Raw genomic sequence first — 22,247 nt, forward strand, 5'->3', positions numbered from 1 at the left:
CATTGCAGAATGTTTAATATCTTTTACCAACGAAACCACCCTTTAATATCTCATTCGGTCGTCCCGGCCATTATCGAATGCTTTGAGACCTTGCAGGTACTTCCTATTCCTTTTTCCACTAACCTTAGTTTTCGAACGCTGAAAACACATCCCGTTTGGCCTCTTGATACTCCCTCAGGATAGTCTCCCGTCTTGCCTCAGATCTCACCTTGACCTCCAGAGTGTAGGGCTTTGCACACACCAAGAAACCCTCACTATATCCCGTAGTCGGATCGGTGTCCGGCATGATCGGTTTTCCATCGTTGTCTTTTCCAGGCGCAAATTCAAAAGCCCACAGCAGCTTTGCAATGGCAAGGAACAAATTCCTCTCCGCGAGATGAATGCCGGGACAAAGTCGTCTGCCGGAGCCATAGCCATAATGGTCCCTGTCGTCAGGGTTGGAGGCTTGGGCGAGTTCCGAAGCAAGCGCCGTGACGCCCTTGTAATGATCTGGATCGAATTTGTCCGGGTTTGGGAATCTCTTCTCGTCGTGGTGCATTCCCCATGCATTGATGAAGATCACAGAGCCCTTTGGGATTTTGTACCCATCGACCCAGTCGTCTAAAGCACCGAATGGGTTAGTCATGGATGATCCTCCCTGTTCACAGCGAACCACATACCTTCGTCTACAGCATGTGGAAATGCCAACGGAACCACCGGCCTGGACTCGTCGTTAGCACCAACCAGCTATGTCAGGGTAAGGAACCTTGAACGCCACCATCCAGGCGCTTGCAAGAAAATCTCACCTCCATCTCATCGCTTCTTTCACCGTTGCAGCTACATACGGTAGCTTTGCATAGTCAGCCCACACAGGAGATCTGTCTTCGCCCATGACACTGTCAATTTCATGCTGCGCTTTCCTCATGACTTCAGGCCACTTGGTGAAGGCCTGTATGGCCGCGATGATGATGCTTGAAGAGGTATCACTTGCGCCCTCCATCATTGTGCCGCCCAGGAAATAGAGCTGATGTCGGTTCAGTTCAAGCTTTTCTTTCTGGTCAAGGACTCTGTCCATAAATGAATACTTGCTGCCCACGGCTTCTCTGCGCTTTTCGAGCCCGGTCAACATATCATTATACAGATTGTTCATCGCATTTCCAACGTCTTTGGCTCGCGAGCGCCAGTTCCCAAAAAGCTGTTCGGGAACGTAGTGTAGAAAAGGGAAGATATCGACGGGAGGGGTGTTGCCCGGTTCCATGACCACGGACCAATTCTCCATGAGTTCGTAGAGGCGTTTCATATGTGGAGTGTCCACTGTAGGGGATCTCACGCCCCAGATGGTGGCGCATGCGATGCTGTTGGTATACCGCTTCGGATGGTCCATGTGCTGATCCGGTCGCTCGAGGAAATCTTTCAACAACTGACTTGCTTCGGCTTGCTGCAAGGGTAAATGGTCCCTCAGTACGATAGACTCCATGAAGTGCTGATGAATTGCTTTTCTGTATTTTTGCCATGTTTTGCCATAGTGTGCAATCAGGACATGGTCGCCGCCTGTAATGAGATTGTGCGAAACATAGCTGTGGGGCCGGTCGCTGTAGATGTTTGACTTCTTGTCAATCAGCTGCTTCACCAGGTGGCGAGAAGTGAGGACAATGGCGGTTCCAGGGCCGAGCTTGAGGGAGAAGATGCCGCCATATTTCTGTGCAAGTTTGTCAGTATTTTAGTCCCCAGTAGGGCATATCTCAGAGCGGTGAGCGTGTGCATACCTTGGACCATTCAGTGAACGTCAGGTAAGAACCCTTGGTAGGGATTTGATGAATGTTTCCAATGATCGGGGCAGTGGGGGGACCTATTCATGAGGGCACACACTGATGAGTACACACCACTCGCAGCAACTTGGTATCACGATGCATATCCACATACCAGGTGGCAGACCCTTTTCGCGGCGTCCGATGAAGAGAAATGCGTAGAGTAGCAGGGCAACGAGCAGCCCGCCCAGCCCTAGCAGGATGGTTCCCAGTGCCATGGATTTTATGAGCGCGAGAAGAGGACGGGGCTTCCAGGTAGAGCAGAATATCAATTCAAGGTCTTTGAGGACGATTGCCTTTTCGGTCAGAAGAGCAAGATGGCTGTTGCCTCGATGCACGGATGATCTTGGAAAGAGCAGTCGGGAGAGAGAAAGTTATGAGAGGCGAGACCGACTTGATATATATGGGCAAGCAGGCAGATCTGAGGACTGACTCCAGTGAAACATGAGGCGCTTTTGGTGTTGTCGAGAGCCAAGACTGGGGTAAAGTCCACTGGTTACCAACTTCGCCAACTCCGCCACAATCTCATCTCAACCACTTCCCCCAATGATAGCCGGTCCCACGATCAAGGTTCATGCCTAGACCCTGGCTCTGGGAGGCTATACCCCAAGGCCGCCCTATCCATTCTGTCTTAGCTCTATAATTTACGTCGGATTTACCCCCCACACGGATACTGACCATGAACATGTAGCGGGGTAGGTGCATAAGCCTCTTCCTCTAGCCCTTGAAAGTCCAAGATTGCACTGAACTATCCAGGTGGGAAGCAAGAGACCTGAGTTACTGGGATTCATTGCCTATCACGCTGTTCGGGAGCTTAAGGCTGAGGGCCAGCCTGGTGATGCGGAGAATCATCTCCGAGATGCTGACAGACCTCGGTTGGGAATCCCCTCATTCAGCTTCTCATAAGAAATTTAAAGAGATTTACCTTGCTCTCGATCCTTTGTATCGTTCAAAGGCAGAAAAGGAAATCGCCAGATTCTCACCTCCGGCCCTCTCGTGAAAACAACAAGTCCGAACTGTTCCATCCCCAAGCCACAATGGCGCAGCTCCAAGGAAAAGTCATCGCAATTACCGGTGCAGCATCGGGTATCGGGGCAGCCACGGCCCTCGAATGTGCCGCGAGAGGCGCTGCTGGACTGTCACTGTGTGATGTCAACGAGGATGCCTTGAAAAAGGTGGTAGACCAGATACAGGCCAAAGGGGTCAAGGTAATAGGAAAACGAGTCGACGTCTCCAATTCGGAACAGGTTGATGCGTGGATTGCCGAAACAGTCAAGGAGTTTGGCCGTCTGGATGGCGCCGCCAACATCGCGGGCGTCGAGACAAAGCCGGGCGGCAAGGTCTTTTCCAACATTGTCGATATCAGCAACGACCACTGGGACTTTATCATGAAGATCAACCTCACGGGTCTCTTTTACTGCCTTCGCGCTGAACTCCGTGCTATGGACCGGGGTGCCTCGATCCTCAATGTTGCGAGTATGGCTGGCGTCATCGGTCGTCCTGGCATCGCCGCCTACTCGACCAGTAAGCACGGTGTCGTTGGTTTGACGAGAACTGCAGCCAAGGAAGTCGGCGAGCGCGGCATTCGAGTCAATGCTCTTGCTCCGTAAGTGACGTTATGTGGCCCTCGTAGACTTCTGTCATGTCCGACTCCCCAGGCTAACAGTGTTCTTTCCAAAGTGGCCCTATAGAGACACCCATGCTGGACAGGCTGCTATCCGATGGTGGCTCCTCAGAGCGACCGGTCACAAATACCTACAAGACCCTGCCTCTCCAGCGACTCGGAACAGCACAAGACATGGCAAAGACAATTTGTTTTGTTCTGAGCGACGATTCAAGCTTTACTACAGGAGCTGTATTCTCTGCAGACGGCGGTGTTGCCTGCTAGATAGAAAACAATTCCTGACTCTGGCACCTTTCGGGCATGTCGCCAGTCATCAACCAGCATTTATCTTTGTAGCCTGGCGTAATACTGACTTCTATCCCTGCGCCTCGAGAAGAGCTCCCCCATTCGCGGGCACATTGTTCCCATTGATCCACCTGCTCTCCTCGCTTGCGAGAAACCCAACAATGCCAGCGATGTCGTCCACCTCCCCCATCCTCTTTTCCGCCGTGTTTCTGCTCGACAGGCTCGGGATGTAGCCATCGGGGAGTATCCCCTGTTCCAAAGGTATTCTGAGCAAATCCGTCATGACCGGCCCCACCGACACCGAGTTGATGGTGATGCCGTGCTGGGCCGAGTACATCAGAGCGAGGCTCCGGGTGAAGCTGTCCAGGGCGGCCTTGGACGCGCCATAACAAACCGCAGGGTCTGCATTCGGCGACTTGGAGGCGGTGCTGCCGATCATAATGACGCGGCCGCCTCGAGAAATGACGGGTAAGGCCGTCAGGAACAGCTGGACAGGAGCCCACGCGTTGCCCGTCATGAGATTGTCGAACAGCTCCTTGGTCGCCGTGGCGATGGGGGCCACAATCTTGGGGTTGACATACGCTGCGTTACACACGATGATGTCGAGGGTTTGGGTAGAGAGGTTCTCCAGCACCTGAGGTACCAGGTCGGAGGCAAATGTCGACGACAGGACATCCGCTCGGATCGCTCTGGCGACAATACTCGGGTCGACTTTGCCAATCGCTGCGAGGGTCTCCTCCGCGGCCGATGGGTTCTCAGCATAAGTAATGGCAATCTTTGAAATGCCCTTTCTCGCGAAATGGATCGCGATGCCACGGCCAATGCCTCGTGAGCCGCCCGTAACCAAGGCCACTTTTCCAACCAGAGGAGCAGGAATTGTAGTCATAGACATTTTTTGGAGGTGGACGGGTGCCCAATTGATTTGTCTCCGGACTCGTCGTATTGACACAAAGTAAAAGCACTGATGCCAGCTCAAACTGGTGGTTTCCTATCATCTATACTCGAAAGTCCGGCCATGATAAGGGACTGGAGCTTTATACTGGAGACGCGACTGAGAATTCTTTTCCACGCCTTTTGTCCCGGTTCACAAGAAAGGCCCAATTGGCCAGGGGAAAAATCCGGTGTCCGTCCTGGTTTTCAAAGTAGAACTGGCATATGTAAGACGCTTGCGGTGTGTAAAGAGAGACGATGCAAGATTCTGCATTCGAATCTGAAGTGGGTAGAGAGAACGTGGGCGAGGGCAATGGTGCAAGGGGTAGCAATCCCGCCATGTCTGCCAAAGGGCGCTGGCAACTATCAACTAGCCATACACACTGGATAGGACGGAGAGTAAGCCAACCAGAGGAGCTAGAAGTCCATCCCATCTTGGATGACCCCGGAGCCCGTTTTTCGTCGTTAATAATCACCAGCAAGGGGACAGCGATCAATGTCTTTCTGAGGCGGGCTCAGAGATTGATATTGTTCATGACGTGGTGCACTGGTGGTGGTTGCCTGAAGCAAGTGATGGATCAAAGACGAGCCTCATGCAGGAAGATACGAGTTCTCTGAATTACCCAATTCGGCAGTACAATACCACTTACACCACGCTGAGCCTCGAACCCCTCTAACGCCACCGGTCTTTTGCGGCATGCACGCTACCACTGACAGGCCCGTAAATATCGTCTCCACGACTCGTGTGTGATAAGGGTACCTTGACTGACTGCAACTTTTGGTTTCCACCTGGAGATACGCCGGCACGGACTTCGCTACGGGAATTTTGTCCCTCTTTTTCGGCGATGAGAACAGAGGAAGGCGACTTTGCAGGTCGGATGACGCACTCTCCATCGCCTTGGGGTCAATGAGTGAGTATGCAACGAGAGAAAGGGCGTGGCTCAAGGAGGGAGATCTAGGCAATACGCGCAGTATATGTTGATCACCAATCTCAACGTCCCCCTGGTTCAGTATGTGGGCTGGGTGGATGTCAGATCGCACCTGGAGAGCACAAGGCTAGCTATTGCCTTAGACGTGCGCGTGCTGAGCACTTTCCCAGTAGGGATGATGATATCGGGAAGATAATTATCGACAAAGCTTGTCATCATCATTGCAACTTCTCCACTTCTGTGGACCACATGCCAAGTGGGATGAGGGGTCGAGCAGCCCCCGAGGGTTGTTCAATTGGGCTATAAGAGATACGGCACAATCACATACAAACATATCTAGACAACCCAGACACAGCTGCTGCGCCGAATCCTCCATATTTCAGGACAATCGTTCCACGGTGATATCATCAATATCGTCAGCAACATGAACTGCGTTTGCACTCGTGCTCTCCTCCACAAGACTCCCACCTTGGCATTCGTCCGTGTCCCAGTCCGTCGATGCTACCACCCAGAGCCACGATCGCTTCAAAATAGCGCCCACGGCACGCATCGGTTTATCTATCGGTGGATCATTCAAGCAATCGGCACTCCCTTCGCTGTGGCTTACCTCTGTGAGAGGCTCTCGGAGCGGAGTGATGGTGAGAGCAGCTTCAAGCTTGGACTGCCCCAGATCGATGCGGGACTTTTGACCGAGCCGATTCGGATGAAGAGCCAGACCTGGGGACATATGCGAGTGAACTGAGAGCTGTACTGTGGCTATCTTGTTGGTGTATACAATGGAAGAGAGACGCTGACCTGCTTGGGGCTCTGCCCTCTGGGCTGATGGACGCTGTGTATTAGAGATCTTGCCTGTCCGTTGAGATGACACGGGCAGCGCTGCAGTCTCCACGGATAGTTGTAAAGCTGCGACATTAGAGTAAGAATTATGTGCCTTTCAATCGCTACAAAGCTACATGTTCTTTGATCGGTTCGGCTCAGTCACGACTGTGACACTGGCTGCGTTGAATTCGCGTCCTTGTTGCGCCCCGACCGGGCTATCGTATCGTCATGTGCCATGGCTTCGGCGCCGTCAAAGAGATGGGCATCGACGTCTTCGCTGAGGAATTTACCACGAGCATTCCGGTCTGCGCACTGGTCTATGACAATCGCAATCTCGGCACGAGCGACGGTCTGCCTAGACGGGCGGCGACCCCGGCCTTGCAGTGCTCCGATTGTCTAGGGCGCCAGCTACAACGGAGCCTATGCGCTTTCAATTACCGATTACCATCGTGGATCTTCGAGTCAAAGCCATGGTTAGCCAGGTAAGTGTCACCCCTGCCTTACCACAGGCGTAAAACACACGTACATCGTTGTGTCTCTTCCACAATTGACAGATGGCCATAAACATGTCATGGTTGCAGACGGATGGGACAAACTCCATCGCCTCGTGAGGAACGGCTCGGTCAAGCATATTTACATGTTCCCTAGCGGACACCATTCGGGACACTTTGGTGAAGCCTTGCAAAAGAGCACGTGTGTACACCGCGGAAGACGGCACCAAATCATGGATTCTGCAGTCTCAAACGACGCATCCCATACTCTCATGTGAACGATACTACTTCCTGTATTGACAATCCCAACTGATCCACACTGTGCTAGCCATGTGTCCTTCACTCACTTCCTCACCAACTCATCAGACCTTCCAAAGTAGCCTACCTAGCTAGCTAGAGACTCTTCTTCAAAAAGTCCAACACAATGCCCGACATCTGCGCCAGGTTAGTTTCGAGCAGGAAATGGCCTGCATCCAGCAAAACGACGTCGGCGTTGGGCAGGTCCTTCTTGAAGGCCTGGGCCCCAGGGGGAATGAAGACGATATCGTTCTTACCCCACGCTGCCAGAAGCTTGGGCTGCTTCTGGCGGAAATACGCCTGGAACTGTGGGTACAGAGGCACGTTGGAGCCGTAGTCGGCGAGCAGGTCGATCTGAATATCCCGATTTCCGACTTGCTCGTCCATCAGGGAGAAGTCCAGCCAGTATGACTCAGGCTCGATGCTTTCCGGGTGAGCACTGCCGATGGTGTACTGCGACTTGAACCCCGCCAGGGTCAATGCGGTGTCGTTAATCGGGGTCGCTGCAGCCTGGAATTGTGAGGGTGTGGTCGCGTTCCAGAGGGCAAAGATTGGGGGCCAAAAGGTGGCTCCAAACCCTTCGATATAGGCGTTGGCATTCTGCGAGATGAAGGCCAGGATGGACTGAGGCCGCTGCAGGGCGAGTCGGAAGCCGATCGGTCCCCCATAGTCGTGCATGTAAGGAACAAAGGTCGTGATGTTCTTTGCATCGAGAAACGAAGCGACGGTCTGGGTCAGAGTCTCGAAATTGTATGTGAAGTTCAACGAGTCGGGCACCACCGTGAAGCCGAAGCCAGGGTAGTCGGGGGCGATGACGTGGTAGTTGTGTGCAGCCAGGATCGGGATGAAGTTTCGAAACTGGTGAGACGACGAAGGGAAGCCGTGTAGGAGCAGGAGGGTCGTGGCGTTGGGAGGGCCAGCTTCTCGATAGAACATCTGGATGCCATTGGGGAGAGTGACATTGCTCACGGTATATGGTAGCCCTAGGGGAGCTTGCTGGCCAAGTGTGAGGAGGGGTAAAACCCAAAGAAGGTGGGAGAGCTTCGCAACCGTATGTTTGAACATGATGGACAACTTCCTCGATACTTCCTGTCCTGCAGAAAAATGGAGCGTGTGGCTGGATATCACGCCCGAAGGGTTACTGCTGAGTCTTCCATCTCTACATCTGGTGATGAGGAGGGCATCGATTATATAGTAAACTGTCCGAGGATGAGTATTGCACCTTTGATCACGAACATGCGGTCAAGGGTTAGAGGTATTTACGTGACATCTTCGACGAGGTCGAATGTGGCAGGTCATGAACACGAATGAGGCCATGTTCTATGTCATCAAACAGCCACTAGAGCCGTACCTTGCAGAGAGCAGCAATCCAGCATGCCGGGAAATCACGCCGTCCGATCCACGAGTTGTCCAATTCGACCTGCGGTGAGTTGTTATTGGCGGGCTGACAGTGGAATTTCTCAAAGTGGAAGGTTTCCTGCTCTCCATGTGGATCGGGCTTCCGACAAAGCCCCTCACACCCCTGAAACGGAAGCCTTGTGTGCTGACTAAAAGCAGCATTAACCTCTTTAAATTGATATGGAACCAGCAACATGCGGCCACTTGGACAGACCACCGGGACGAAAAAAAAGTCAGTCTCAATTGAGACAGGCAGACTTATAGCAAACTGGTGAGGTACAGGAATTGATGACGCTAAGAGATGGTTGGCGGAACAGGACACAACTGTGCGACGGAGTATCACAATGAAAGTGTTTCTCAAAGTCTCACAAGGACATAAGAAGTCGGCTTCAGAACAACGGAAACTCTATCTCATGTCATCGGTGCCATTTATCCACTTGCTGACACACCGAGTGCAATGCAGGAGACGACAATTCAGCTAACACCAAAATCACAGCTCCAAGTCGTTTTTCCGCAAAGAACCCCTTGGTGTTACAGCGGTCATGCGAGCTTGAGACCTGGAGAACAGCGTAGCTGTGCAACAAGAGACATTATGCGGGTGCTGAAAAGCGAGGAACTGGTGCCATGAGAAATTGTTGTTCCAAAAAAACGGAAATTCACGTGACCCAGCCTTGCTAGGCAACGACGAATTGGTGTGCATCACTAAAATTCACCATCTCTTTGCGGTGGGATGAGCAGTCGGCTCAACACTTGTGCCAGGTCTGTCCCGTTTCGCACACCAAGTGGCTGGTGCGGCTAGCCCACGGCCTATACCCGAATACGCCGAGGCAAAGCACCCAACGCGTCTCAGCTCCGAGATGCGGGGAAAGGTACAAGAGCAGCTTTCCATCAAGAGATATCCTTACCCAAGGAAAGTGGATGTTGTCGTGATATCAGATCGAGCGTAGACATTACCACAAAGATACTCGAACATGGCCACAGAAGCTTTCACGGTGTCGCGTGACAAATTGACGGGACCAAAAGGCGTCACAGTGCTGATAACTGGGGGCTCATCGGGCATTGGGCTGCAAACAGCGATTATCCTCCACGAACTCGGCAATAATATCATCGTCGTCGACAGAGCTCGACCTCACCCAAGTGCTCCCCAGGACTTGATTTCATCGCCTCGCTTTCTGTACCAACAATGCGACATTACATCATGGAAACAGCAGAGGGCTGCTTTCGAAGCTGGCTTCAAGAAGTTCGGATCCATTGACTGCGTCTTCGTCAACGCGGGGATAGCAGAATACAAGGATCAATTCTTCAAGGATGAGCTGGATTCAGACGGGCTACTCAAGGAGCCGGATAGGAGAACCGTCGATATTTGCATGCACGCGGCCAATGACACGGCGAAACTCGCCATCCACTACATTAGGAAGAAGGGACCCAACCAGAAGAGAGGTGGGAGCATTGTCATGACGGCGAGTCTGGCGGGATATCTAGCCAGTGCTGGGGCACCGCTGTACAGTGCCGCGAAACATGGTTAGTCCTTGGGCGTTGGACTTTGTTCTGTCGCGTGGCTAACATTCTGGACAGGTATTGTGGGCTTGATGAGGGCACTGAAGAACGACACCGCGACACTGGACATTGCAGTCTCTGTGGTCGCGCCAGGCATCACTTTGACCGATATTATCTCGGGCCGCAGTCCTGGAGAATCTCTGAGTGACTGGGCCAAAAGAATGAGAGGGGTCGGCGTCCCAATTAACGATCCACAAGAGGTGGCATGCTGTGTGGTGTACTTGATGAGCTTGGGAATGGAGGCCAACGGCAAAGGGATGTTGGTTCAAGCCGGACGGGTTGCGGATCTGGAGAAGGGAATCGCTTCGTCAAGGAAGATCTGGATGGGAGAAGAGATGCTGAATCTCTTCCGAGGGGGAAGGAATGCGCCATTGTTTCCCAATAAGCTGTGAGTGTCGGATAGTAGTGAGGATAACGCAGGATCATGAGCACCTATCTACACAGTCAAGATCTGAGGAACTATACGAGAGCATAGGCATCGAGTACGAGCTGCCGAGTACTACTGATTGTACCCAGTATCTACGAGGTAGCGGATACTGAGACAAGTAAGATTGTGTGTGGCTGATTTCCCTCGGCCCAAGCTCTACCAAGTACGAGATAAATTATTCCTGGTACCATTGATCGACGCTGCAACAACGGGCTGTTCCTGATGTGCGCCACCAGCCACCATCACCAAGCCATCGAATTTCGCTTCCCGCCTCTGCCCGCCTTTGACCCTTACTATTGTTCAAGTTGTTCGCAATCATGAGCTGGAACTATTCCCGGAGGTTGTTCAATTTCAGGAGTTTGTTCCTCAGCACCACCTCCTACGAATACATACATTCACCAATATACAGAGTGCGCATGCGCTGATGCCTCGATCGCACACCGCCGTGTAAACACCACCCACCGCGACCTGCTCCTCGATCTTCATGTCGATAACCGTGAAACAACTCAATGCCGAAAATGCACTCCTCCTCGTCTTCTCTCCCAAGGCGCACCCTCTCCCTCTAGATCTTACTTCCGCAGCCGGCGCGGTGTCGGTACTCATCGATCCTTGGAACAAGAACCCCACTGTCGATCCCACGGCTTGTTTTCCAGAGACTGAGCACAAAAACCGGGGCGCCGTTGAACACTGGTCAGATCTTGAAGAGCCCGACGTGCTGATCGTGTCGCACAATAAGCTTGACCACCGTTACAAGGAGACTCTCGTCCGACTCCCTACAGAAGGGAAGACTATCATTGCGGCAGAACCGGGCGCCGCAAAGGTCATCAAGAGCTGGAACCACTTTGACCCTGCACGAATTCATGCCCTACTCAAATATGAATCCAAGGTCAAATTTGGGCGCTCCTTGCGAGTCCCCATTGCTCCCCTGTCGCCTCAAGGCTTCCCGGGAGAGCTGAACATCGCATTCATTCCTGCGAAACGCTCCAGGACGGCTGTACACTACGCCATTGGCGTCACATACCAGCCACCCACGCACACGAGGAGCATCGCACCAATTGCAACAGTGGATCTTCCGAAAACTACGAGATACTTCCATATGCCCCTCAGTCCGTTGACTATGCCTCCGTCGAGTCCCCCTGCACCTTTGACTCCTCTAGCCGATCGACCTGTGTCTTTGGATCTGCCGTCTCATGCTCAGAGCTCTCCCCAAAGCCCGGATGCGGCACCCTTCAAAGGACATAGACCACGACTCTCTCGTTCATCAAATACTGCATCGTCTGAATTCCTCCCGGTGTCTGAACAGCCAGCTATACAAACACGACCAGATCCCGAAGCTGAAAAGGAGGAACTGGTACAAAAAATCCTGACGATCCCCCACCAGTCTGTGCTCTTGGAGAGTCCTTTCCAGTTCGAACTCGGCCCTGCACCCTTTACATTTATCAATAATCTCCCCACACCACCAGCTTCCCCTGTTCCAACCGCGGTGTCTTCTTTATCAGGGTCGTCTCCAAACCTGTCGGCAACCTCTCGAAGTAGCACTCTCTACCATCATCGACACAGATCTTCCGTGACATCCCACCAGAAATCTCTATCAAGCGTCTCCTCCATCCCGAATCTTGCGCCCGTCACTCCCGCCCGTCCTAAAGCCGTCTCAGTCATCTACTCGCCCCATGGCGTCCCCCTGTCCGATCTACAGCCTTACATCCAGACCCATCTCGTTCGACTGGCAGGGGCGCTACCTTTAACCTTACTGCTCCACTCCTTCGACTACGCACAGAAACCCTGGTACCTTGGCGGCAACGTTTTGGCCAGCATGGACAGTGGAGCAGACATCGCTCGCGCATTGATGGCTAGGTGCTGGATCAGTGCGGACGAGCAACCAAAAGACACTTATGGGACAGGCGTGAAGAAGCTACAGGTGAAGCGAATCTCGGTGAATGAGGTAAGGAGACATCTATGGGAAGGGGAGGACGGCGAATGGCTCAAGAAACGAGGATGGAACTGCGATGTTCGGCGAGTGGCGGCTGGGAGAGAGGTCTTCATTGGGCCGAGCCGAGATCTCTGCTCAGGAATGGAGGGGAAGAGGGACAGTCGATTGTTACGATTCAGCGGTGCGGGAGAGGAGATGATATGAAACAAAGGTTGACCGAAGCGCGGGCACTCTCGATCCCAGCATTTTACGACTGAAGCGAATGATGTTGCAATAGCAATTGTACAAACAGCTGTATATATGGTTTGACGAGAAATGATCATCTTCGAGGTCAAAAAGTCCCACAAAGTCTTTAGTCCTGTCTGTTGCACTTGCACCGATTGGCTGGTTATGGACGGAGATTTCACCCCCCAATTTTTTCCGCATCTTGACGTTCAGGTCATCAAGGTGACCAAAGACGTCACTCGTTGATCCCCATCGCCATTCCCCCTGAACATGGATTTGTTTTGCTATACTGACGAAGCGATTCTCTGCCCTAGGCCCTGCTTTCATTCAGGGCAGATGGTGAGACCATCGCCAAACCTCGTCCGCGCCATCCGACACCATGGCCCACGTTCTGTCTCCGTCGCAGACGGCTGCTCTCTTTGACATCCTGACCCATTACGACACCTACGCCCAGATCCGCGAGTTTCGAAGACCTGGAAGTCTTGCAAACTATGGTCCTCCTTTCACTGCGCAGCCAGCGAACCCCTCTAGTTCGCCCGCCCTACAGGCCCTAGTCTCCAAGTTCCTGCTGAACCTGCCGGGCTTGAACAATTTGCCCGAGAAATGGTGGACCGTGCAATGTCAAGAAATCATCGAGAGTCTGGAGAGGGCGAACCTGAGCGAGAGCTACGACAAGGGCGTCATTGGCAGCCGCAAGACGCTCGCGACAGCGATATCAGCCCTGATCGAATACCCCGTCAGAGGCACCTTCGCTGGCTTCCCAAAGATCAGGGAGCGCGACCCCAATTACGACCTCACCAACGCGGATCATTTGCAACGTGCGTTTCGTGACTTCCTCAATGACTGCGTGTATGGCAGTATCCTAGACGACATGGTGCAGAAGACCGCCGAGACAGACAACCTCGACGACCATCCTCAATTAACCAAAGCCGTGCACGAGTTTGTGCTTGTCAAGTGAGCTACTTTTTGTTTGTTTGCCTTTCTTTAGCAGTCCGACTCCTGGTCCTGCTTCTTGCGCCACGGATGTGATACTGACTGATCGGCTCCAGCATTGCCTCCTTCATGCACTACACTCTTATTCTGTCTCCCAAAGGCCAGTACTTGCTGAAGCTGGTCGACAACGCCAATAAACTCGTGCCTTATATGGTTCTTCGACAGACACTGAAGATCGGAAATGTCGCGACTATGATAAACGCCATGGTCAAAGTCGGTCTGGCCAAAATGAGTGTTTCCAGTGTCACCAACTGGATCGGGTTGACTCAGTCTCAGGACGAGGGCACGAATCTCATGCAAACGTACGCATTAACAGCCTCCCCTCCTCCCTTTTATCCCACGACTTATCACATATACTGACTCAATCTTGCTGCGCAGGATCATCTCCACGGTCCTTAATTGGGATATTAGGGATCTCGAGTCCAGGGCGGCCAAACTCGAGCGAGAACGCGCAAAACCGGGCAAGGAGCAGCTGCATGCCCTGAAAGACTACGTGCATCGACCACAAGAAGAGCAGGATCGCATCCGAAAGGAAAGCCTAACGCAGTCCATCTCGATTGTAACGGCCATCTTGAAGGACACCAGATCCCCCTCTACCGAGCTGACCGACGTCCATCACAAGCAAGCGTTGGAGTACCTCTCGATCCACCTGTCCATTCGTGACCGCAAACAGCTTATCCAATGCCTGTGCAAATCTTCCCCTGATCACCTAACCCTGTCTGTCCGGGAAGTTGTCGACGCCTACGAGCCTGTCATACGACGGATGCACAAGGCCATCGATCTGTCCTCGACACTCTCCGATTTCGAAAACTTCCTCAAAGACCTGATCAAGCTGGCGAGGATCCACACAGACAAGTCCAATAAAGCCATCGTACCAACCGTGGGGGATTTTGTCCGGTTGCTGCGCAAGCATCAGCGGTCATGTCACATCTTCCTGCACCAATGTGCCAAGAATGACAAGGAATTAACGGATTGGTACCTCGACTGGGCAAAGAAAGCAGCCTTACAGTTCAGACAAGAGTCCAGCGGAGACGACTCGGACGTTTTCAAGCACGGAAAAGGCGGAGCCGGCAACCTGACCTCGTCCCTGCACGCCCTCTTCGCCTCTCTGCCTCAAGAAACCCAATACCGGATCCTGCCCATCCTTGACTCTCACTCCGAGTATCTAGACAAGATGCACGAACAGTCCGCGGCCCGGCTCACGAACGTCTTGAAATCACCGCCGTCCAAAAACCCGGCCATCGCAAAGATCTTCTCCTCCAACCACTCGAACCACTCCAGTCGGCCTTCTTCAAGGACATCTAGCCCCGCTCCGCCACTAGACCGCAACGAGGGTCATGCGACGCCGTCAACGACAACTCCGACATCGGGATCATTCCCCACAATGGTCTCGGAGAGCGACATGTCCCGCGAGATCAAGGAAAATCCCACGCCAGAAGTCTCTTCCAACCCCGGCCCTGGCTCATTCCTCGCGCGCTGGCAAGCGCTGCTCGACGCCACGCCGATCACCCCGTTGAGTCAACAAGGAAGTCCAAAGGCCGCGAGCTCGCCCGAGGTGGTAGAAGCGAGCGCGACGGACGTGGATGGTTCAAAGCTTGTAAACTTTAAGAACAAGGAAGCGAGAGGGGAGAAGATCCGAGTCGAGGACCAGCAGCCGCTTCTTGGGAGCATTGGGAAGGAAGATGACGTGGGAATCAGTCAAGGGGCAAGAAAGAGACAGAAACAGTTGAAGATTGTGATCGACGCTATGGGAGACGAATTCAGGCAGTTGCTGGCCAAGGAGGCGTGTTATTGGTGAACAGTCCACTACTAGGGAAAGGAGACGAGGGATATACATCCTGGTTTGTCGGCACGACTTGGCCGGGCAAAATATTTCTCTATGGAAAGGGGTGAGGGAATCCGAAAAGATTGGTTACAGAAATTGTGACTCGGCTCTGCTCGACTTTGCGACTTTTGTTCTTGATACCACGCCATTCCGCGTCTTCGGCACGAGCGAATTGGATTAGACTGAGCCCGGCGGAATGGAGACCCTACAGAAATCGTCGGGCGGTTTGAGCCACACCCCAAAGAGAACGACGGGGGATTAGCTGCCTTCTTCCCAGCCATCGAGCTGGCGGCCATCTTGGCCCGGTGGCCGAAAGTTGTTCTCTGTATACAGTACAGGGACACATTCATTCGAGCCGGGAGCCTGGAGGAGAAATATGAGATCCGAGAGTGCGACGGGCATGGCCCACGTCTATCGAGATGTTTCTACCACCAGTCCCAACACTGACAGACACAGGTCATGGGCATACACATACAACAAGCGAGGAACGAACAAACAAACGAACACATTTATGAACGAGGGTGTCGCTCCCACCCTTGCCTCAGGACAGAGGAGCGCCGATACATTCTGACGACTCTCATAACTTGTGCAAAGTTGCAACTATGGCTGGCTTGGCCTGTCCTAGCTTGTTTGTCAATACTGTTTATCGAGAGCCAAGACGACTCCTACTTTCCTCTGCTCTGCTCTGCTGTTTGGCTGTCTGCCTGCCTGCCTGTCTGCCCGCCTGCTTGCTTGCTTGCTTTTGAGCCCAGAACGTCCGGAACGACACATGACATCGTCCCTGCCTCACGCTCAAGGTACGATGAGTCATGACTTTGGGATGGAAAGGAGGGTGGATGCATGGTGGGCGGTGGACGGTGAGAGCGCTGAACGCAGACAAGGACATCACGTTTACGTGGCCATGGCTATGGGTCATGGACAAGCCCATAACAATCTAACCCACGGTCCACATTGTCGTCATATCATTACCCCGACCGGTCAACGTCGCAAGATCCGCTTTAGACGATATTGTTGCTCTTACACGCTAAAAAGGCCGTGCACTTGGAGTGCGTATATGAGTAGCCTGATTCAAAGATAGAAGGAAAGATGGAGAGGAGGACTTGAACCTGTACCATTGGTTCGGTTTGGCTTTGGAACCTCCAAACAGTATACATGTCTTTTTCCCGTTACCTCGTCAAGACTCATACAAATGGCATATTCTGTCCGACCGTGTTCCACTATACTTTGTCCGGTGAGCATTCTCTTTTGTCTCTAAGTGACCGTAGCCGATGACATCCTCGGAGCTGAAAGCTGTTTGCCTCTTTTTTTCTCTTTTTCATTTTGTTTCGGATCGTTGCTCTCAGCACAGATCATGACCGCGACGCGAATCAATACTGATGAGATGAGTATCATGCGATTCCCCCATGCATACCAATACCAATGCAAGTGCCAATGTGCCGTTTATTCCGAGACCAGACTACCCGTCATGGTATATCCAACGGAACCAACCCGTTGATCGTACCATCAAAGACTCCGTAAGTGGTAATTCCATATGCAAGAGGTCTCAATTTGCGTGTCGAGTGCTGAAAAGCAGTGGGGGAAAAGCGGTCTCCATGAAAGCGGTAATCTCTTATACGACAAAAACGCAATCGGGTATCAATCATCATGGGGCCAGCGCCTCAAAACGTAGAGGTAAATATTCACAAACCGTTCGTCTATCTTCGTAAATTTTGGAGTATCGATTGAATGCGAAGCATCGTCGCCGCTGGCTCTACCGCCCTCGCAGTTGCAGCATCCGCAACCTTCTCTCGTCATCTTGGATCGAACTCACAGTTCGGTGAGATATTGACGTTCTTGGAACGCCATTGACGGGTGAATCCGGTGAATTTGCGGTCGCTGTTATGGTGCCCGGTAACCTTGGCGAAGTTCTAAGGTGGGCGGTCGGAGGCTCTGCTAACGGCGGAGGGCTGGGGTCCGTAACAGCAGCTCCGTAGGTCGGCAGGGATATCGACGGATCAAATTGCTTCCTCGGGGCAGGTGTCTTGACTGCTGTTGTGTATGAAGGAACGCGAGCCAGATCCTCCATATGGTCATACTGAGGGAATGGCGTCCTAGTGCCAGATTGGTGACCATCTTCTTCTTCTTCAGAAGTCCGGCGCGAAATCATAAGGCTGCCTGGCTGACTAGGTGTATGGGAAGGACCGCCCGGAGACGCACCTTGATCAATAGGACTAATTCGTGGATACGAGCTGGGAGCCGATGCACTATGTGGTGCGAAATAATCTTCAGGCATGGTCGTAGACGACGAGTTCCGCCTAGATCGTCTATCGGCTGGTAGCGATAGATTACTTATTTCACCGTCTTCGTTGCCACGCAGATCTTGGATGAAGGAGTCGCCCACTCGAAGATCCTGGAGCCTGCTCTGAAGAGCTATTGGTGACACGTAGTTTCCATTGGCCATTGCTGCCAGACTCGCGAGGTTTTCCTGGGACGCATGGCGACTGTGGAGGTACGGAGTCCCAGGAGTAGACAGGGCGGTTCCAGGTGTTCGATAGCCATCCACATCGGAATATAAGACATCCAAAGTATGCTTCCCGTACACGGGTGGCGCTGCATTGGCCAAATCGTTAGCAATAGCTGCCCTCCCGGCTTGAGGCGATTGGTCAACCAGATCGTTGTTTTCGTTGATAGGTAGACTGGGAGATATGTAAAACGAAACCGGGAGGTTGGCGCGTAGTTCAGAAATGTGGCCGTCGGGGTTGTGTAACTGAACATTAAATTTCACTTTATGTCGAACCTTGATCCCTCTGACATTACAGTCCTGTAAGCATTGGTTCAGAGATTTGGGCAACTCAAGATATCGAGAAAATTGATAGCCTTCGGCAACTTCGTCGATGATTTGCTCATCCTTTTCAGGCTCGACCTTGTAAAGATCCGACGCAATGACTCTGTCCATCTTGGTCAGGCCATTGTTCAGAGCGGATATTCCCCATTCTGGATCAACGACAAACTCTTGCTCTTCTTTGACCTGCGTAGAGACATTGCCGATCACCAGACCTTTCAAGAGAGATATTAATTTGAAGTCAACTTGAACAAATGACCCAAAGGCGACCGCCTTGTTGGGGATGCTAATCGAGTATTCGATTTTATTCGGCCATATATTTTCGACAGACTAGTAGCGGGTCAGAGAAGGGAGAGGGGCAATGCATGTAAGAACGAGGACTTCGTACCATTGCGTGGGAAAGTTCCAAGGCATTCGAATCCAAAGTGCGGACGATGCGCAGAGGTTTGCGGACGACAATGTCCCTCCCCCTCTTGCGACTGATTTCAGCCTTCAAGCGGTAGATAATCCACGCATCCTTCAGACCTTCCACACTTTCGGGCAGAGAACCCTCGAGGATGCATTGGAATGGCCACTCGTAGTTGTCGGGTTGTAAAATTTCGGTCTTGCCTTTCCCAGGGTCTCGAAACGTCCAATTCTTCTCGAAAAAGGTCTTCTCCTTGTAAGTGGTACGCCTGCCTGACATGGAGGATGTGGAAGTAGTCTGCCATCTGTACACATCAGGTTAGTTGGAAGTGATCACGCGAGCGAGAGGAATTGCCGGAATTGCCGCGGGACCATCATTCGACTTACGACATATGTAGTATTCCACTCAGAGTCAAGTCGACGTGGTGGATAGTCATAGGTTCAGTGAGGCACAGAACCAGAGACCCCGACAGTTGGGCACTTGCAGCCTCGTCTTCATTGCCCCGAAACACGATGTAGTCATTGTCCAGGCGGATATCGAAGTGTTTGACGCTGCTACTTGAGCCTGAGTGAGAGGTATGCGCACTCAGAAACTTGAGCGCCATGGTTTGTGATTTGGAAGGTGCCAGACCGTGGAGATGACGGTTGGCTAAAGAAGACGCAGGAGAACTCGAAGGACGCTGGTTCAAGGGAGTGCGCGAGACTGGCTCATGGCGGCCGGAGGAGCATTCGGGAGAATGCTTGCGGTTTAGACGAAGGAGCGGCCTAATCTGCTGGATTGGAGTAAGAACATTGGAAGGAGAGTGACGAGATAGTACAAGGAGAAAGGGAGAAGGATTGAGAATGAAGCATATGACAATCAACAAGGCATGCGCAATGAGATCGCACAGGCTGATACACCCAAGCTTCTACTCATACGCAGGTGGGCATGCAACAGAAATTTGAGGTGATGACTGCGACAGAAAAAAGATAATGATCGGGTCGGAGGGAATAATTGGACGGAAGGGTACAAAGAGTGGATAGTCGGGTTGCGTGCTAGGTGGGCGCTGGGGGGGCGCTGGGCGGGAATGGCTGAGATGATGCAGGTAGAGTGGCTAATGGAAGGGCCGTGTGGGAACTTACTGTTATCAGGCGCGGGTCTCTCTGATGAGGGTCCACTCCGGCTGTTCTCTCGCCGCCAGTCGATAGCGGCAGTGGCGGTGGTGGTGCTAGGGGCGCCGCTGATGATGCTGATGCTGAAGATGCCGATCCTGGTGCAGAGTCTGTGGGCTGATGAGACTTTCTAGGGCCCCTTCTAGGTAAGGCTCCCGCGAATGAGACCGATGACGCCGAGGCCCCGTTAGCGGTAGAACCTAGGCTTGAGCCTGTGCCTGACAATGATGCATCTGCTGTAACGACTTCGGCTTCGATGGGTGCTTCGATGGGGAAACTTGCAGCTTCCTCGATGTCGTCGTGCCGAGGATACGGATAGCTGCTTTCGGTGAGTGTAATGGCAGGTATCGAGCTTGACGACGACGCCGTCGTCCAGAGAGAGGATGTTGTGTTCGTCGTATCGGATCTCCCTCGTCCATTGGCGTTGGCCATACTGCCGTCCTCGAGTCTTCTCTCTTCACCGTCTATCTGTCTCACGACGGGGGCTGGATCCTCCACCTGGGCCGCCAACGGTGTCCTGGCCTTGACTTTGGCCCTGATGATTGCTGTGGCCTTCATAGTGCTCAAAGGGGCCAGCACTGGCGCTGGAAGTTCTCGTAACAAGGCTCTCGTCCCCGCCGATCTTTGATTCCCCAGCGTCATATTTCGCCTTCTCTTTGTCTGGCAGTATCCTGGGCTTCTCTTTGCGGTGTGCTTGTGTCCGTCGGCATCTGGATCCTCCCAGACCACTGTTCCACTGAATCTGGCCAATCTAATTCGAGGCTGCGCTACTCTTTTGGCGAATTTTCCTGCTGAAGGCCGCGATCTCTTCCGAAACCTTGGTCACCTGGACGGTGGGCTCGTGGGTACAAGTAGTCGAGAGGAAATGATCGGGAAGCGCAGGAACAGGCGGATACTGGCAAGATTGACACCCAAGTAGAGATAAGTCTGATAGCACTGATTGCAAGGCCGATAATGGAAGCACGATAACCGATGTGATGTCTCTTCTGACCAGAAAGGTGAATTGGGGTAAAGCACTCTCCTCTACCATCAAAGTGTTGAGACACGTGGAAAGAGAGCCAGGATCACGGACGGAACCCGAGGGCACAGGAGCGAAGCATCCGACGCTGAGAAATTAATTGTGATGTCCTCGTTTTCCTGCATGGGCAGTGCCTGCGAATACGTGCCCTGTAATGTGTGCGCCGCAACCAACACCTCACACGATCTTTTGAAGAGTGTAGGCCCCCTTTATCATCATTCGTTGCATACCCTCCAGTAGGCCCCTCAGGCCCCTGCAAAAAGCGCTCGGGGCGTCCAGGAGATCGTCAGGGCTGAAAAAGAAATGGCCCTCGATTCCTCGATCTGATTCCAATCACGGAAACATGGCCATCTTAGCAAGCACCCCCCTACTCCCTTCTCCTGTCACCGAACGCACAATCAGAAACAACATTACCGAATACATGATATGGAGTTTGGGCCTCCAGATGTGAAACCCCCAAAACTCCTCCTGCTCAACCATTTTCGTTCTTTGCAGCCAGAAACCGGCGAGTCGTCTCTCCGTAGTGACCGCATCCCCCTTTCTCGCATCTGATCCTGCCCCCTTCTTGACCTCGTCATACCATAGGGGCTGCACGAAGTGCACATGTGGCTACCCCTCTGCCCTTCATCCCACCCTGGCTGATTTTCTTCTGGCTCCTCTGACAGCACTTATGGCTGCTCAGGGAAAGTCTACTCGGAGCGATGGTACCTTGATCCTTGGGAAGGACTTTACCTATACTCTTCTCGGCCCCACGCTCTTTTCCAAGGCCCAAACTCGAGCATTGGCATTAGCAGGTTAGATGGGCTATGGTCACCATCTCGGAACGACGGTGCCGTTCAAAACTCTATGGAGAACAAGCTACAAGGACGAGGGACTTTGCAGAAGTCTGAGGTAATTGAATGGAGTCGGCCCAAGGGAGTTGATCAAACCTCCCCTATCATCCGGCTCACCGGCACTCCCCGTACTAAGCGACTGCTAGAGAATGCTTGCTGCCGACCCATGGTGTCATTGTTTAATCGTCATGTGGTTTGTTCTAGATGAAACTAACTTTTGCCCCAGTGCTGGAATGAGTAGATACAAGTATGGAGTATCTACTGCTTGTCCAGTACCCTCGGCCATGACACTCAATCCCCAAAAGACGTTGTTTACTTGCATAACAAGTATGGACTGGCAGACCCGCTGTGGATGTGAATCGATTGCCATTAAGTCTTTCTACAAGCAGTTGTCGATCAAACTGTCTCCACGCCCCAGCGCGCAAATATCAGGTTTTCTAGCGAGCATCAAAGCGCACATGGCTCGTGCGGAATGCCTTATCACTCTTATCGACGTGCCCA

The 22,247-nt window shown here is 52.6% G+C and overlaps 11 protein-coding genes across 11 annotated transcripts; 5 read left to right on the plus strand and 6 right to left on the minus strand.

Moving 5' to 3' along the window:
* Positions 1 to 124: 124 nt before the first annotated feature.
* Positions 125 to 2,005, minus strand: Z517_12124 (uncharacterized protein; the record flags this gene model as incomplete). Its single annotated transcript, XM_013422538.1, has 5 exons — positions 125 to 600; positions 660 to 700; positions 786 to 1,678; positions 1,746 to 1,828; positions 1,903 to 2,005. 5 exons carry the CDS (start codon positions 2,003 to 2,005, stop codon positions 125 to 127), a joined length of 1,596 nt encoding a protein of 531 aa, XP_013277992.1.
* An 819-nt stretch (positions 2,006 to 2,824) lies between these two features.
* Positions 2,825 to 3,675, plus strand: Z517_12125 (uncharacterized protein; the record flags this gene model as incomplete). The annotated part of the gene is made up of 2 exons (XM_013422539.1): positions 2,825 to 3,393; positions 3,468 to 3,675. The coding sequence occupies 2 exons, from the start codon at positions 2,825 to 2,827 to the stop codon at positions 3,673 to 3,675; spliced, it is 777 nt and encodes a 258-aa protein (XP_013277993.1).
* Positions 3,676 to 3,766: 91 nt separating this feature from the next.
* On the minus strand, positions 3,767 to 4,588 carry Z517_12126 (uncharacterized protein; the record flags this gene model as incomplete). Its single annotated transcript, XM_013422540.1, has 1 exon — positions 3,767 to 4,588. The coding sequence occupies one exon, from the start codon at positions 4,586 to 4,588 to the stop codon at positions 3,767 to 3,769; it is 822 nt and encodes a 273-aa protein (XP_013277994.1).
* A 1,346-nt stretch (positions 4,589 to 5,934) lies between these two features.
* Positions 5,935 to 6,282, minus strand: Z517_12127 (uncharacterized protein; the record flags this gene model as incomplete). Its single annotated transcript, XM_013422541.1, has 1 exon — positions 5,935 to 6,282. One exon carries the CDS (start codon positions 6,280 to 6,282, stop codon positions 5,935 to 5,937), a length of 348 nt encoding a protein of 115 aa, XP_013277995.1.
* A 320-nt stretch (positions 6,283 to 6,602) lies between these two features.
* Positions 6,603 to 7,143, plus strand: Z517_12128 (uncharacterized protein; the record flags this gene model as incomplete). The annotated part of the gene is made up of 2 exons (XM_013422542.1): positions 6,603 to 6,856; positions 7,023 to 7,143. 2 exons carry the CDS (start codon positions 6,603 to 6,605, stop codon positions 7,141 to 7,143), a joined length of 375 nt encoding a protein of 124 aa, XP_013277996.1.
* Positions 7,144 to 7,258: 115 nt separating this feature from the next.
* Z517_12129 (uncharacterized protein) lies at positions 7,259 to 8,227 on the minus strand (the record flags this gene model as incomplete). The annotated part of the gene is made up of 1 exon (XM_013422543.1): positions 7,259 to 8,227. One exon carries the CDS (start codon positions 8,225 to 8,227, stop codon positions 7,259 to 7,261), a length of 969 nt encoding a protein of 322 aa, XP_013277997.1.
* Positions 8,228 to 9,531: 1,304 nt separating this feature from the next.
* Z517_12130 (uncharacterized protein) lies at positions 9,532 to 10,509 on the plus strand (the record flags this gene model as incomplete). Its single annotated transcript, XM_013422544.1, has 2 exons — positions 9,532 to 10,081; positions 10,136 to 10,509. The coding sequence occupies 2 exons, from the start codon at positions 9,532 to 9,534 to the stop codon at positions 10,507 to 10,509; spliced, it is 924 nt and encodes a 307-aa protein (XP_013277998.1).
* Positions 10,510 to 11,028: 519 nt separating this feature from the next.
* Positions 11,029 to 12,678, plus strand: Z517_12131 (uncharacterized protein; the record flags this gene model as incomplete). The annotated part of the gene is made up of 1 exon (XM_013422545.1): positions 11,029 to 12,678. The coding sequence occupies one exon, from the start codon at positions 11,029 to 11,031 to the stop codon at positions 12,676 to 12,678; it is 1,650 nt and encodes a 549-aa protein (XP_013277999.1).
* Positions 12,679 to 13,078: 400 nt separating this feature from the next.
* On the plus strand, positions 13,079 to 15,490 carry Z517_12132 (uncharacterized protein; the record flags this gene model as incomplete). Its single annotated transcript, XM_013422546.1, has 3 exons — positions 13,079 to 13,653; positions 13,749 to 13,994; positions 14,071 to 15,490. The coding sequence occupies 3 exons, from the start codon at positions 13,079 to 13,081 to the stop codon at positions 15,488 to 15,490; spliced, it is 2,241 nt and encodes a 746-aa protein (XP_013278000.1).
* Positions 15,491 to 17,267: 1,777 nt separating this feature from the next.
* Positions 17,268 to 19,348, minus strand: Z517_12133 (uncharacterized protein; the record flags this gene model as incomplete). Its single annotated transcript, XM_013422547.1, has 3 exons — positions 17,268 to 18,668; positions 18,727 to 19,048; positions 19,131 to 19,348. The coding sequence occupies 3 exons, from the start codon at positions 19,346 to 19,348 to the stop codon at positions 17,268 to 17,270; spliced, it is 1,941 nt and encodes a 646-aa protein (XP_013278001.1).
* Positions 19,349 to 19,778: 430 nt separating this feature from the next.
* On the minus strand, positions 19,779 to 20,453 carry Z517_12134 (uncharacterized protein; the record flags this gene model as incomplete). The annotated part of the gene is made up of 1 exon (XM_013422548.1): positions 19,779 to 20,453. The coding sequence occupies one exon, from the start codon at positions 20,451 to 20,453 to the stop codon at positions 19,779 to 19,781; it is 675 nt and encodes a 224-aa protein (XP_013278002.1).
* Between the last annotated feature and the right edge of the window lie 1,794 nt (positions 20,454 to 22,247).

Source organism: Fonsecaea pedrosoi (assembly GCF_000835455.1).
Source record: "Fonsecaea pedrosoi CBS 271.37 unplaced genomic scaffold supercont1.9, whole genome shotgun sequence".
Lineage (NCBI taxonomy): Eukaryota > Fungi > Ascomycota > Eurotiomycetes > Chaetothyriales > Herpotrichiellaceae > Fonsecaea > Fonsecaea pedrosoi.